The 17,042-nt window shown below is 36.3% G+C and overlaps 1 protein-coding gene across 1 annotated transcript in view; it reads right to left on the bottom strand.

Moving 5' to 3' along the window:
* LOC150109852 (A disintegrin and metalloproteinase with thrombospondin motifs 9-like) overlaps positions 1-17,042 on the bottom strand; it is a 605,150-nt gene that overhangs the window by 533,684 nt on the left and 54,424 nt on the right. The window contains exons 7-8 of the mRNA XM_090396355.1: positions 8,729-8,878; positions 4,676-4,931 (exon numbers count right to left, since the gene is read on the bottom strand). Coding sequence (XP_090252481.1) covers positions 4,676-4,931; positions 8,729-8,878 — 406 coding nt within the window. The remainder of the gene's footprint in view (positions 1-4,675; positions 4,932-8,728; positions 8,879-17,042) is intronic.

The raw sequence follows: 17,042 nt of genomic DNA, 5'->3' as shown, positions 1-17,042 counted from the left end.
ATGCGATACGACTACGTAATAATCACACCCTGGTACATTTCTTGCAGAAGCATTGATCAAGTTTTGAAATAAAATCTGGACTTTTACTTCGCTTACAATTGGTTTATTAGAGAGGAGGAAGAGGCAAGAAGTCATTAGAGACCTAAATGAATAAAGTAGAATGGACATTAATGAGAAGAACATGCTAATGATGTTATCTTTGGAGATCTATCTATGGGTCTTGTCATAAACTATAAAAAGACAAAATTATATTATTATTATTATTATTACTGGCTACTCCATAGAGTCCTTAGACTCATCGAGGGAGGCCCTAAACATCATGTCAAGCAGTAAATCAATTGTCTATCATACTTTGCTTTCAACTTATTCAGTCATGGCAATTCATTCCACTCATTCACAACTCTCCAAACAAAAATTCTACTTCTAATACTCTTATTAACTACACTCTTGCTCAGTTTCCAAGGATGGCCCCTCGTTTGCCCACCACCAGTCCTGTTGTGAAAAATTTCATCTATTAATCTTATAAAAACTCTTCAATAATTTGTATGTCTCAATCATATCAACCAGTTTCTGTAACCTACAAATCTTCAACCTGTTCTCGTAAGGTTCATTCCATAGACCTGCTAACATCTTGGTTACTTGTCTCTGGATCCTCTCCACTTTCTCCTCATCCCCAGAAACCCAGGTGACCAGATCTGTGCACAATAGTCAGATGCGATATTACCAAGGCTCTATAAAGAGGTATAATAAACTGCTTGTCACTGCTCGTCAGAGTATTCTTCAGTAAACAGGTGATGAGCTGCTTCAGCCACTTTTGCAATATGCCCTCTAAACTTTAACTGTCTATCTACTAAAACCCCATCAATTTTCTGGAGCACAGTTCCATCAATGTGGTATACAGCTGGTAATTTTTTCACACCAAAACGCATAACCTTATTGGTTGCCACGTTAAACTGATATCCATTCTTCTTTGCCCAGACTGCCAGTCTATCCAAATCATCCTGCAAAATTTTAACATCATCTGTATTAACTATTGCTCTACCCAACTTCAGAGGCGAATGTCGGAAGGGTATCGGACCTGGCCTATTGTCTATCATACTTTGCTTTGAACTCGGGCTCCTGACCAGGAACCCGAGCTATGTGGAAAAATTAAAAGATAGATATATAAGAACGATATAGTTATTATTACTCATTTTGATGATGAATTAGAACAGTTTCTATTATTTTTAAAAGAAGATAAAGAAATATTCAATACTGCCACACAAGTACATCAGGCTGCAAAAGAAATATCAACTTTTTCAAATGCAGAAAAATTTTAGGGGCCCGTAAATTTTAGCACTAAGGATCCCCAGCATGCTTAATTCGCCCTCCCCAAACTTTGCATCATCATCAGCAAACAACTGAATAGTTCCTCTCAGATCCTTTTCTATATCGTTCTTAGGCTACTCATCTATATTGATGAGCAGCCTAAGAACAGAGTCCTGTGTCGCGCACCTCTAGTCACAGGCCTTCTTCTGGACTATTCTGAATAAACTACTGTCTGATATCTCTTCATCAGACAATGATCCAACCCAAAATGATCCAAAGGAGGAGCGACCTACCCTTCACAAAACCGTGTTGGTCTCCCTATATAGTATCCCATTTTTGTCTATGCATTTTGCTCATGGCCAACTTCTCCGGTACCTTGACTACTACTACTCCTGATATCCTGTGGCAATTTCCTACATCAGTCTTGGAGCCTCATTTATGCAATTGAACTATTTCCTCCTCTTTTTACCCCCTTGAGACTAACCCAGAGCCGAGATTTACATTAAAAAACATGGTCAAAGGCACTGCCAATTTCTTGCACCTTCTCATAAAACTCGAGCTCGTATACCATCTAATCCTATGGCGTATTCACATCAAGGTTCTGTAATATGATTTGCACCTCCAGTCCATTTACCTGTTTCCATCTAAGCCTTTGCTTTGCTTGTTGCAGCATTGTCTCCACTTGGATAATATACTCTTGCAAGGCGTTCACTTAGTAATTTTACTATTTCGCCTGATTCAATTACCTCCCTACTTGGGATTCATTAAAATCATTCTGTCATAAACATTCTTCCTTTTACTTGCAACATATCGAAACAACTATTTGGGATTGCCTTTGGCCTGCACTGCTCATTTCCTTTCATACTCTGCTTTTGCCTTTCTTACTACACTAATTACCCTTCTGGCCTGTGTTTCGTACTGTTCATGTGCCTACTGTCACCTTTCTTCTTGAATTCCATCCGCAAATTTTTCTCTTTTTTTTTCTTTTTTTTTCGGCTCCAGCTTGATGACGATATTCATCCATTTAACTCCCACTATTTATTCCCCTGACTTTATCTAGGTATGCAGTCTGCTGTTACTTCCCTCAAGCATACCTTGACCACTTTCCATGCACTATCAACATCCAGCCCCTGCAGTTTCACATGCTATGACACTGATCCAAACAATCTCCTAAGCTTCTCATCCTTATTAGCACTGTAATTCCACATATACTCTCTCTCATAATGGCAATGTGGTCATAATAGACAAATTCTCAGATGCATTTACTAGATCGAGTACTCCCAAACCCCTCGTATACTCCGTTACATGCTGCCTAATAATTATCCTTTAGTAACTGCATAAATGCCATTTTCTTCCTCCATGTGTCCTCTCTTCCTTCGGATCTATGTTCCCATAGTCGAAGTCCTCCATAATAATTACCTTCCCTCCACTCATTGAACTTATTTGTCAATGCATACTATTTGCATCATCCTTCACATTCTTGGTTTATAGTAGCAATGAACGTATATTTTGTTCTGCTGGTCACTAATCTCACACTAGATAGCCACAAATGTGCTATTTTCACTGACCTGCAGTTAATCTCTTTAGTTGAGGTTCATCGGATATCGTCAATAATATTCTTCGCCGATTATTTTCTTTTTTCTCTATCCTCCCTGAACACACTATATCCTTTACATTCTATCCCACTAACCGTATCATCTTCTGTCAGCCATGTCTCACTAATGCTAATAATCTTTAGCCAGGATGAACTAACCAATGCCAGAAACTCCCCCCCCCCCTTGTTCCGAATGCTCCTGGGATTAGTGTACATAAAGTGCAAAAGCCTATTAGGCCCGCCGCTGTCCTGAGGTTTTATATTAACAATCCCATTCTGGTTTATTACCCGCGGTACAAACTTAGACATTTTATTCACATTCAACCTGTCCCCCCCCCCCACTAAAAGCTCTAGTTTCCCTGATTTTGCACATCCACTTTCACTTCCTTCAACAACACTTTTCACTTTGAACACCAAATCGATTCAGATACAAACCATCCTTCTTGTCTAAGTCCTTTCGTCCGTCAAACTCACACATCCATAAATTCCACACTGCTGCATAACCTACACATCAACTCATTCGCTATTACGACCCTCCTTCTCAGCCTAACTCTGTCATACCGCGGCAACAGACTCACTATCTTAACTCTCACTTTTTTCTTTTGCTTTTGACTCCTAGATATGAATATCTAGGAGTCAAAGTTAACAGTTGCAATGATGTGCATCAACATACTTTTCTCCTTTCAAATTATTTGTTTTAGTCAAAGAAATTCACTTTATCCATTTGTGTTCTAATAGCCTCGCTAATATCGTTAATTTTGCACTCGGGAAGCTCGATTTTGTCACTCTGGCAAATGTGCTATTTTCACTGGCCTTGAGTTGAACTTCTACTCCCTTTGGTTGCAGTTCATCCTCTATCATCAATAATACTCCTCCTCCCCATTCTTTTATCTCCACCCTTCCTGAATACACTATACCCATCACATTCCGTCAAGACTAAATATATCGATCCAACTTGTTAATAATTATATCTCTGAACAAGTGAACATTTTGAATATCTAGGAGTCAAATTTAACAGTTGCAATGATGTGCATCAAGGGTTAGGGGGAGGAACTGAGAAACCTTTAGAATATCATCAAGAAAGATCCATAGAAAAACTCAAGTTATCTATATCTGATATCAATGTACAGTTGCAAAACATGGTCAACAGCAAAGGGAGATACAGAAAAACTTGTCACATTTGAAAGAAAAGTACTGAGACAGATATATGGACAATACGAACGAAGACACTACAAAACCCATTTGAAAGGCCCAACATTATATCATTTACGAGAAGAGAAATGAGTGGTTGGGACAGTTTCGGAAGGCAGAGTGACTAGTTGATCAAGCAAGTACTTAAGAACAAGATGTGGTAATGTAAGAGCTAAGACAACTAGATGAACGCTGCACCTGATGCAGCCTATGACAAAAACGGATGGATAAAAAACCTAATGATGGTGGTATTAGACCTAAATGGTGTAATAAATGGTGACATTTAAATATAATACATTAATAATTTCATTAATAATTAAAATAACTGCTTAATAACTAACTTTAAATGAACGTGATAACTTTCACCTACAGTTGAAATATGTAGGGAGTATATATTGCAGGATATAGGCCAGATGGCCTTATCAAACTGCTTAAAAATTTACTTAAAAGCATTGCAAATATAATATATCTTAGACAAAACTGTTATTCATTATATAACGAATTTGACAAAATCGTATTCGACATAATCAAGAGTTATAGCAATGATACAGGATATTTTATGATGTTATAAATTTTACTTACTTTTCTTAGCTCGCACATGGTACCATCCGCCCATGGCATGTGCTGAGTTCTGCAGCCCCCTTGGTTCACATCCTGCATTGTACACCAAAGTCTCTTGCATACTGGCATGTAAGGGCAGATCTTAGAACCTGTACCAAAAACCAGCTCGCACTGATAGTCCATATCATATAGCTGCCCAGGTGGTAAAGACGTGTGCTCTGAGGTACTTAGCATGTTTTCCGACGCGGTATCTTTAAGACACATCCCGTAGCCCGAACTAAATGGGAGGATGCAGAGAGAGAGAGAGAGAGAGAGAGAGAGAGAGAGAGAGAGAGAAATAATGCCAAAGTTAGGTGCATATATTACATAATGTTGGAAATTAAATTAACACTATGCTCAAAATACTAAATACTAATATAATTAGAATTTAATATACAGCCGATCAGAGCTGTACTATCCTCAATGAATTACTTCAATATCTAGCGAAAAAAAAAAAATAATAAGTAAGGGCAGATCTTAGAACCTGTACCAAAAACCAGCTCGCATTGATAGTCCATATCATATAGCTGCCCAGGTGGTAAAGACGTGTGCTCTGAGGTTATTCTAATTATATTAGTATTTAGTATTTTGAGCATAGTGTTAATTAAATTAACACTATGCTCAAAATACTAAATACTAATATAATTAGAATTTAATATACAGCCGATCAGAGCTGTACTATCCTCAATGATTTACTTCAATATCTAGCGAAAAAAATAATTAATTCAAAAATTAAAATAAAACGAAAAAAGTCTGCCGACTTTTTTCCCAACATGAAATAAGGATTTCGACAAACACGAACGCCCTCCCTCCCATATTATTCCCACATACAAGTTTGAAAACTTGTAGGGGGAAGGAATTCAGAAAGAAGGCAGCTTCAAAAGGTATATTCCTTAGACTTTGTCAGAAAGAACTTATTAAAGAAGAACTAGCATTACACTTTTTGCTTTATTTGTTTTCTTTTTTGTAGACCCCCACCCCTAAATATACTACTTTCTCTAAATGTAGACATCTTTAAACTGGAAAACGTCCCAGAAGAAGAGTATATCTCGAGATTCCATCCAGTAACCTGGCTAGAATCTCGAAATATTTTCTTCTACATTTTTGCTTGCTGATGATGGCATAATCATTCTTTTCATTTGATAAACTTTGCACTGCATAAACAAATATCTAAACCATGATTTTTGTCTTTTGTTTCGATCAAATTAAGAAACACGTTTTTATCACCACTAAGTCAAGTGTGACTTGAATTTCATAAAAAGAAACAAACAGTGTGATTTCCTTAAAATAAGGTTTATAATAGGCAGCGGAAATCCACTAAAATTTTATTACATTTCGGTAGTGGAATGTGTCTCCTAGTTTGAAAATATATTCTTCAGTAAAGTAGTTACTACTTAACTTATACTTAATAATCTTATCAACATCAAGAAAAAAAAAAGTTGCCTCTCTCCAGAAACCACAAAAGACAAGAGTTAATTATTTTTTCCCAGAATTTTACACAAATAGACAGTTCAGGGCAATTAGTTGATAGTTTTTAGGCGATTAGGATAGTTTTTGATAGTTGATAGGCGATTTTAGATCTTTCCCTTTCTTAGAAAAAACGCTCTCACAAAGGGGTTTGTTGAATAGGTGCAATAGTTGATTCATTGCAGATGGCGACAAATATCTGATCATCTTATAATTGGTGTTGGACGACATTTAAGCAAAGCATCCTTCATTTTTTTTTTGTTGTTATTTTGTGAACGGCCTGTTGTTGTTGTTATTCTTCTACAGAGCTCGAACAATAGAATTTGTTGTAAAAACTTCTTCAAGATGTGTTTTAGGTATATGCAGTTGCGACAGCTTGGGCCTGATTCATATCGCTAATAGGAGATGACCTGACTGTCAAAAGAATCGAATTCTACCAAGGAAGAGAAGGCAAGCCAGTCAAACTTGCTCGATATTTCATCGTGATTTTTATAATGTAGTTTCTCCTACGAAAAAAAAATGTAGGTATAACAAAGAAATGATTACACCAAAATATTTTTATTAAATTCTTATTCGAGCTCTTCAGGGAGTCAAGGACTCATCGAGGTGGCTATAGATCATCCACACCAGCTGTCATACTATATCTTAAACTCATTCATACGGGATGTACACCACTCCAACAGACAAACTGTTACTCACTCACTGCTTCATCAGAAAAAAATCTAACTCTCATTCCTTTCTAAACAATACCTAAAATTAACTTTCACGATGCCCCCTTGTCCTCTCCTCACCTTCCATATAACGAAAATTTTCATCAGTTGATAACCTACAATACTCTTTCAGAAGTTTATAGACCTCTATAATATCATTCTTTTTTCTACTATTTACCAGTATCGACAGTCCATATTCAGTTTCTCTTCGCAGTCTGCATTCCATAATCCTGATATTATCTATGTTATCAGATTCCCTTAAACAGTAGAGAGAGAGAGAGAGAGAGAGAGATTATTATCGTGTAAGTGTCAGTTCTGCTACTACTCCAGAGAGTGTTGTGTCCCTCATTAAAAGTAAAAGGGATTGTAAGTAAAATATGACATCAAGGTCGTCCTGAGATATATGCACCAGTAGATGTGGCATACTGTTATAGCAGATATCAGACCTGAGAATCGGATAACAACTGACTCTGCGTTTTAATTAAGTGGAACTTGCTGGAATAGGGTATGCTTGCCCACACGGATGGCGACTTCTCCGTCAATAGGTCCATCCCCTGTCCTCTCCTATCCTCACGAATGATGACTACATTTCGTAATGACTGTTCGTTACTGGTTTCAGATGTTTCCTACAGGCAAAAGCACATTGATTTATAATTCTGCAAGAGAGTGTTCATGTCGATGTTTTGACGGAACCCATATTTCCATTGTAGAAATATTTTCATTATTTTTGATGGCGTAATCTGTCTTTCGATGGTGTGAGATCTTGTTTTCGTTGGCCTTGGAGTTTTTCTTTTTGGAGAACTGTGGAGAGCCGGTGTCCATCATTTCTTATTCCTCATGGCAAATAAGAACCATCGCTGGAAAGTTCCGCCCACCACGAACAGGTGTTTCACACGGAGGGGAAATTGGCATCGTGTGATACATCTCCTAGTTACTGATGAGTTATAATAAAGTGCAATTCGCCTCCCTTCTGAAAACTATTTGAGACTTGAATTCATTGCAAATGAGAATGCAAGTTTCCTGATATTTCTCATGTGGGAAACATCGTAGAGTTATTATCCTCTTTAGTAATATTCACTAAAACGATTTAACGCATCTCTGAAGAGTGTTCAGTACACAAAAAAAAAAAAAGAATAAAAACGATAATAATTCTTTTTAGCTCGCTTACGGGTATTTCCTAACTAATTTGTTTTTTGTTCTGATGGAATCTCTAATTTACTATAAAAAAAGTTATTCACATATCAGCTGATTATATTGACGAAATGTAAGCTGTGTGACATTATAAACCTCTAATTAATACTTTTTTTCCTGAACTTTACATGATTAATAGTAAAATTAGAATTAATATTACAACGTACCGTGAACAAAGTAAAGTAAAATTAATGTACGGATTAATTAATCTTCATTATTTAGCCTAAAACCGATAAACAGCATGGGAAGTTCCTGCATCATTTCTTGAGGTAAATACTAAAGAGAATACATTAAAATTTTTATAAGCAACTATATCATATTAAGTACCACATCATGATATGAATGCACCGGTGGATAACATATATTTAGAACTTTTATCATTTATATCAGCTCTCCCAAATGTTTTAGTTTTCATTTTGTGATTATACTATAGTCATAATTCGAAAGCAATCGAAAAGTGCCATTGCTAGGACAATTTCAAGTACTCGTTTTATTATTTAATTTATTATTTTTTATTTTTATTTTTGCTGGTTGTGAGAAGGAAAGCCGTTATGTTCATACAGAAACCTACTTATTCAATACGACTGAAAAATTAATTTAAGAAAACAGAGCTAAAATTTATTATTTTTAATAGACAAGATTGAATAAAAGAGTAAATATCACCTACTCCAAGAAATTGGTAATATAATGTCGGCTGCAGGCAGACCAACTCCAGGGATGGCTGTTGTAGTCCAACATTCTAGCCATAACATGAAGTCGCTGGGCATGATCTTGAAAACGAGCACATTTTTTGTCATCATCGTGAGGAATGCCTAGTCTGTGGGAGAAAAATAGATTCCACGTGCATGAATTGGAAAATAAAAAGCATCTACGTGAACTATAAATGATACGTATTCATAACAAACTGTCAATAATTCAAATTGTTAAACCAACAACCATACAAAATAAGTGCCCGGTCATTACAGAAAAGTAGGCATAGCAATAGTATATATATATATATATATATATATATATATATATATATATATATACTATATGTTATGTGTTATGATATGTTAAAGATACCAAGCTATTTTAAATCTAGTTTTACTCCATATCCCAAGTAAGCAAACAGACAAACAAGTCAAACTTGAGTTGTTTGTTCTGTTTGCTCACTTGGGATATGGAGTAAAACCAGGTTTAAAATGGCTTGGTATCTTTAACATTTATTATAATTAAGTTAAGCTAATTGAATATGACGTAACAGTCGAACATTCCTTTCACTAGAGAAATAAATTTCTGAGTATTTCTTAAAAAAAGAAATACTGAATTACATTCGTAATTATTAAAGCAGAAGTCAGCATCACCGATTTCTCCTCCGTCCAGAATTGTTTGGATGCGAAAAAGCATTCTACATAGAAAAGAAAGCTAAGTTTAAAATATCCAAATATCACGCATTAAACGCCCAGAAGGGGGAAGTGTCTGTGGAGTCATGTATTCATACAATTTTGTAGCAGTAGCAATGATTTCTACCGTTGCAGTCAAGTCATAATTTAGTTGAAGATGCTTTCGCGAAATATGTACCAATTCGTTTTTCCCGTTCTTCACTAAGTAATTTATCTCGAGTTATCCGTTTTTTTTGTGTCAAACCTTATCCACCTTCAGTTGATAAACTCTTCTAATCCTAAGAGGGGAATTACAACTCATGTCTGCAATATATTTGCGCAATATGAGAAGCATCATTTTAATTTCAAGTTCTATCCACTTAGATAAACTTCATGTTTCAACTCTTGTTCAACTGATATTCAGACAATTTTGACGGCAACCAGATAGAAGAGAATGACAGAAAGTAAAAAAGAAATGTGATTAGAAATGTTAACATTCTTTCTCCTCATTCCACAATGAAAATTCAATTTAAAAAAAAAAAGAAAGAAAAAAAAGAGAACTTTTTAATCTGACTAAAACATTTCGAATGAGTGGATATAGTCTCTTTCGCTGAAAGATTTCCTGTTACAAAGACCTGCCTGCACCTGTAACAAAACATTCTATCATCATCATCATCATCATCATCATCAAATTCCTGCCATGTACCCTCAAGGGGTGTACAGGATATGACAGTACTACATGAAAAAATTACATCATTACTAACTTCCTATCTACAATTTTCCTCCAAATCAGTCTGTTACTTGTCAAGACTCCAACATTATCAGATCTTATATTTCTATCGTCTAAGGCACTTTGTACCGTATCAATCCACCTATATCTTGGTCTTCCTCTGGGTCGTTTTCCTGCCAACCTGGCAGAGAACACTTGTTTTGCTAATCTTTCCTCTCCCATTCTATTTAAGTGACCATATCATCTGAGATTAGCTCTGCTAATGCATTCCTGGATGCTGACAATGTCAAGTTCTTTCCTAATATAATCATTTTTAATATGATATTGCCATTGATGCCATCTGTTCACGCCTCTAATCTTTCTCAGGACTCTCATATCTGCGGTCTCTAGTCTTTGGTCAAGTGTTTTACTTCTGACCCAGCTCTCAGATCCATAAGTTAAAATTGGTTTGAACACAGTCTTGTATACAGCTAATTTAGTGTTCCGACTAATTTCTTTCTTATTCCATATGAATTTATTCAATTGACTTCCCACGATACCAGCTTTGCTGATTCTGTTGTCTATTTCTATATTTAGTTTACCATCTTCAGTAAAAATTGTGCCTAAGTAGCTGAAATGTTTTACTCGTTCCACAGGTTCTCCATTCACAACACAGTTGACATTTTCAATGATTCTGCCTATTTTCATTGTCTTTGTCTTTTTATTGCTGACCTTCATACCATATCTATTACAACAGCTATTCAATTTAGTCAGAGAATCTTGCAGACTTGTAGCGGATTTATTTAGAAGTATAACATCATCTGCATAAAGCAAAGAGCTGACATTAACATCTCCAATTTTGATATCAGGATTAATACCACATTCCTTCATAATGTGATCCATATAGATAATGAATAACAGAGGGGATAATGTACATCCTTGTCTCACACCAGATTTAACATTAAACCATCTTCCTGTACTTCCTTCAATTCTAACTGCTGACTCACAACTCAAATAAAGACTAAGTATTGCTTGATATAATGCCCCATTGACACCATATAACTGCAGCGTATTGAATAGCTTCTCTCTTGGCACCTTGTCATATGCCTTTTCCAAATCGACAAAACTTAAATACAGATCTTTGTTATATTCCCATGCTTTCTCGACTATTTGTCGTAAAGTGAAGATCTGATCCTGACAGCGTCTATTTGGCCTGAATCCAGCTTGTTCTTCACCAAGCTTTTCTTCCACAATTCTTCTCAACCGTTTCTCAAGTATACTTGCATAGATCTTGCCAGGAACACTCAGTAGGGAAATACCTCTGTAATTCTCACATTCAGTTTTATTTCCCTTTTTATATATGGGTACTATGAGAGCTCTACTCCAATCATCGGGAATTCGTCCCTCTGTCCAGGCTTTCTGAACTATGCAGTGCAGCCACTGTAAGACTCTTATACCACCATACTTCAGCATTTCTGGTCGAATATCATCTACTCCTGCTGCCTTTCCACATTTCAAGCCTTTGATGGCTTTTTCTACTTCAAGTATGGATATGTATTCCTGACTGCATGCCTGGTCAGTGTTTTTTATCACTGTGCTGTCATCACTGCTTGTTTCATTTAGCAATTTTTCGAAGTAATTACTCCATACTTCAAGGATATCTTTTTCTCCTGTTTTCATTTCACCTTTATCATCTCTAATTCCTTTTACAGCACTCTTTCCTCCATTCCTAAGCTTCTTCAACAACCTCCAGAATATTTTGCCACCTTCTTGATATTTATTTTCTATATTCTTGCCAAAGTCCTCCCATGACTTTTGTTTAGCTAGTTTTACACACTGTTTAGCTTTCTTACATTTGTCTCTGTATTCTGTAAGAGTAAAAGCTGACTTATTTGCCAGGAACTTTTGATATGCTTTCTTCTTTTCCTTCACTGCCTCTTTAACTTCCTGTGTCCACCAGGGAGTTCTGATTTTGTTATCTTTGCACACAACCTCACCACATGCCTCTCTGGCAGAATCAATCAATGTTTCCTTCAGAGTTTGCCACTGAATCTCCAAGGTTTGATTCCTGTTCTCAAACTCTTTCATTTTCTTTTCAATAATATTTCTGTATTTTAGTCTACAGTTTACATCTGAGAGCTGCTCAACTTTTATTCGCTTTAAAACTTTCTTACATGTTATTCTTTTCAATATGAAATTCAATTTTATCCTGCTCAAGACTAAATAGTGATCACTTCCAATTTCAAATCCTCTGTACACTCTGGTGTCCTGCACCAGGGAGAAAACATCACTATCAACAATAACATAGTCAATGAGACTTTTCTTATTCCTAACCTCTTCTCTCCATGTGAATTTGTGCACATTTTTATGTTGGAACATGGTGTTAGTAATAACCAGTCCATGTCCTGAGCAGAAATCCAACAGATATTTGCCATTATTATTAGCTTTGCTCTTTTCTCCAAATTTTCCCAAAATATTTTTGTATGTCTCACAATCATTTCCTACTGTACTATTTAGATCCCCAACAAGGACCAACTTTTCCTTTTTCATTGTGTCAGTTGCTTTTTCTAAAGCCTCAAAAAATTCCTCCACTTCTACCTTAGTAGAACCTTCTGTGGGACCATAGGCACAAATAAGTCTCATTGTCCAGTTCCCCATTCTCATATTTGCCCACATTACTCTACTTGAGACTGACTGCCATTCAAGAAGATTAGCCTCGTATTTTGTGTTGAATACTATGGCTACTCCTTCTTTTCCTTGATTGTTATTGCCTGAATATAACATTTTGTATTTATTGCTCAGAAAGATCTCACCAGTTTTGGTCTTTTTTGTTTCAGTCACCCCTATTATGTCGATCTGGTACTTATCTAATTCCTCAGCTAGCTCCATTTCTTTGCCATTCAGGCTTCTTACGTTGATAGTACCGATCTTTAACTCTGGTGATGTTGAGTTGGGGTTTGTTTTCAGATTTGTTCCAGTAGCTGACTTTTCGCTGTTCGCCCTGGTTCCCTGGCGAAAACAACGGGGGCCTTGTTTAACCGGGCGACGCCCCAGCCGGCATGAAATTTTGTCATGTTGTACCATCATTTTTTTTTTTATTTTGGTTTAACCAATAAGAATACAATTTGGTCGGCTAAATCCCAAATTGCCAGCCATCCTCGTTCGTTCAGTATCAAAGTAGATACCCAACAGGGTGCACCACGAGAAGGTGAGGATTGGACATTAGGTCAGAAGCCCTGGTCGGTTCTCCGCATTCCTTTAAAGGCTATGTGGAGGTGTCCTCTCAGTTATACAGCTTTGACCCTTAAGCACCCCCTAGAGAATAATATCTTGATATTATTCTCTGTTACAAGTGCTTGGCGGAAAAATGGGAATACTTAAGACTTATGGTTTGCAACTATACATTGTGATGATAAGCAGCTTAAAATGTAAATGAGAAATTTAGTGTGACTGTATACAAAAGATGCGTAATTTCAGGAAAGATAGATCAGAAATAACATGTAAAATACTCTGCAATGAAAGTCAATTTTTTTTTCATTTTATTTTCTCTATAACAGTTATAATCAGATTTATACAGCGAGTTGAACATCCTGTCAATAAGATTTGCCAATCTGATCACAATTTCCCATTTAATAGAATGTATCACCACGTTACAATACTCAGAAGTTCGATGCTTCTAACTTGCCACGCTAGACAGAAAACAGTTTCGTTAACTGCCAGGTTGAAGACGAGTTCTCTATACAAGTATATACACCTAGGTCACTAAGAGAGCGCAAAATTTGCCAAAGTAACAATTTCTTATTGAATTAAAGTTTTAAGTGATCGTTTGTATCTTGTTCAAAATAATAATAATAATAATAATAATAATAATAATAATAATAATAATAATCCCCCAAAAGGAACACGGCCTTGTCGTGGCGGTGGGGATTGCATGCTTCAGTGATGTTGAGAGCTATTCTGACGGTTGCATAACTACCAGCAGGGCCACCCTTGTCAGACAGGTCTCAAATGAGGAGCCAGACTAACAGTGTTCCATCCCCCATCTTAATGGTGAAAAGGAAGAGTAGATCCATACAGGATCAGTCAACGCCCGAGTCATCAAGGACTGCGTCAGATATTGGGGATCCTGGGCATCAGGCGACAAGTGGGCTACAGGACTCAGCTCTCCTTGCTGGGCAATCAGGGCAGGAAGCTGAAAAGCGACTGGAAGAAACCAAACGTAAAAAATGGACTGTAGAAGAAAACAGAGAATTTATGAAATGTTTTTACAGATCAACACCAGAAAAACGAGGTTTCAGAAAGCGTATGAATTTAATTTGGAAACAAAAATTCCCAGAATCTGAAATAACAGAACAAAGACTTATGGACCAAAAGAATTTCATTTTCCGTAATAAAATATTTACTGAACTTGAGCTGCAAGAGTTACGTAATAAACTAACAACTCCAGTAACAGAAAATCATCAGGAGGTAGCTACATCAAACTTTGGAATTCAACTCAGTAAACATCAAGCTGACGACATACCTCGGAATGTTTTGACAGAAGGGCAGTGTAAAATGAAGTCAGGGATATTGGAACATATGAACTCCATAGATGACCGTATAAGACTACGACCATTAAATGCTTTACAACAATCAAGCTAAAACAGCTCCTCTTAGACGCAAATGCTGTAATTGAAACCATCACAATCAACAGTATAAAGGAAACAAATCAGCTCCTATACAGCACAGCACAGCCTATATCGTTTCAGTGAAGCTTGGTTGCAAACCGAAAGAGCAAAGGCCGAGGATGAAGCAATCTGCACCATGGAAAATCCGGTTAGAACGAAAGGTCAACAGGCTTCGAACTGATCTAAGCAACTTAAAGAGTTTTAAAGGACGGTTTAAAAATAAAAACATCAAAAACAAACTGATTAACACATATCATTTGGCCAACAAAACAATTGCTGAAGTTACCGAAGAGCTAAAACAAAGAATTACAGAGACTGCATATAAAATTAAAAGATATGAAGCAAGAATAAACCAATATGTACAAAATATGCAATTTCGACAGAACCAACGTCAATTCTTTCAGTCTCTCCAGAGAAATACAAATGCAAACCACCATTCACCCGGAAAAGAAGAAACACTCAAATTATGGAAGTCAGTATGGGATAATCCTATTGAACACAATAAAGATGCTTCATGGATTAAGGAAATAGAATCAGAAATGAAACAAAAACAAATGCAAAATGTCATTATCACTAAAGAAATGGTCAGCGCTCAAGCTAGAAAATTAAAAAACGGAGTGCACCTGGCAAAGACGAACTACATGGATTTTGGTTAAAACATCTAACCAGTCTACATGATCGAATGGCAGAACAATTTAATTATTTGTTGCAGTCAGGCTCATTGGAAGACTGGATGATATCTGGGCGCACTTTTCTCTTCATGAAAGATAAGGATAAGGGTGCAGACCCAAGTAACTATCATCCAATAACATGCCTATCAACTATGCTTAAGCTTCACTGCAATCATAGCAAATTCCATATACCACTACTTATCAGATAATTAGATTTATCCGATTGGACAAAAAGGAAATTTTCAAAAATCCAGAGCAACAAAAGAACAGATCCTTATTAATAAAATGATTCTCAGAAACTCAAAAAGACGAAAAACTAATTTAAACATGGCATGGATGGACTACAAGAAAGCATTCGATTCCCTCCCACACTCCTGGATCCTAAAATCACTAAAATATTTGGAATTAGCAAAAACATATGTTCGTTTCTGGCTACTGCTATGAAATCATGGAAAACAACATTAATAGTGAATAATGAACGATTTTGAGATATCAGCATTAAACGTGGAATTTTCCAAGGTGATTCCTTGTCACCATTGCTTTTCAACATTTCTTTGATACCTCTGTCTATGATTCTGAAGAAAACAAAACTTGGATATGAAATTCCTAAATGTAATATTAAAATTTCCCATCTGTTGTATATGGATGACTTGAAACTATATGGAAAATCGGCCCAGCAAATAGATTCTTTATTGAACACAGTTCATATTTTCAATCAGGACATCGAAATGGAATTTGGTTTAGATAAATGCGCAATTTTATCTATTAAACGAGGAAAAATTAATGACACTAGCAATTTTAATTTTGATCAAGAGAAATATATAAAAGCAATATCAGCTGACGAACACTATAAATATCTAGGAATATTAGAAGCCAATGATATTCTCCACTCGAAAGTTAAACAGGCAGCATTAGAATACATTAAAAGAGTTAGAAATATTCTGAAAAGAAAATTAAACACAATTAGAGCAATGAATTCTTGGGCTATACCAGTGATCCGATACACAGCTGGCGTAATAAACTGGACAAAAGAAGACCTGGACAAACTAGACCGCAAAACTAGAAAACTAATGACTATGCATCATGCATTACATCCACGAAGTGATGTTGACCGGTTGTACCTACCGAGGAGAATAGGTGGACGGGGTCTGCTGCAAGTGAGACAGACTGTGGAAGAAGAAGAAATTGGTTTAAGAAATTACATCGACAATAACTCTGAGACAATGCTTCAAGCAATTACACAAGAGGGCCTTCTAAAAGCAACAGGAAACAAATTCGATTACAAAAAGGAACAACAAATTATCCGATATGTGTGCTGGAAAAATAAACCCTTGCATGACAAATTTCTTCGAGATACTGAGGACAAAATTGACGTGAACAAGACATGGCAATGGCTTCAACACGGATACATTAAAAAAGAAACAGAAGGATTTATTCTAGCAGCTCAAGAACAGGCATTAAAAACTAATGCAATCAAAGCAAAAATTTTCAACATCAATAATAACAGCAAATGCAGATTATGCGATCAGAAAGATGAGACTGTAGAACATCTAATCAGTTCCTGCAGCAA

The sequence above is a fragment of the Typopeltis vanoorti genome, chromosome 1, assembly GCF_054136105.1.
Source record: "Typopeltis vanoorti isolate ZY-2024b chromosome 1, IOZ_Tvanoo_1.0, whole genome shotgun sequence".
NCBI classification, from domain to species: domain Eukaryota; kingdom Metazoa; phylum Arthropoda; class Arachnida; order Uropygi; family Thelyphonidae; genus Typopeltis; species Typopeltis vanoorti.
The sequence above is the reverse complement of the archived record's forward strand: the minus strand, read 5'-3'. Positions and strand labels throughout refer to the sequence as shown.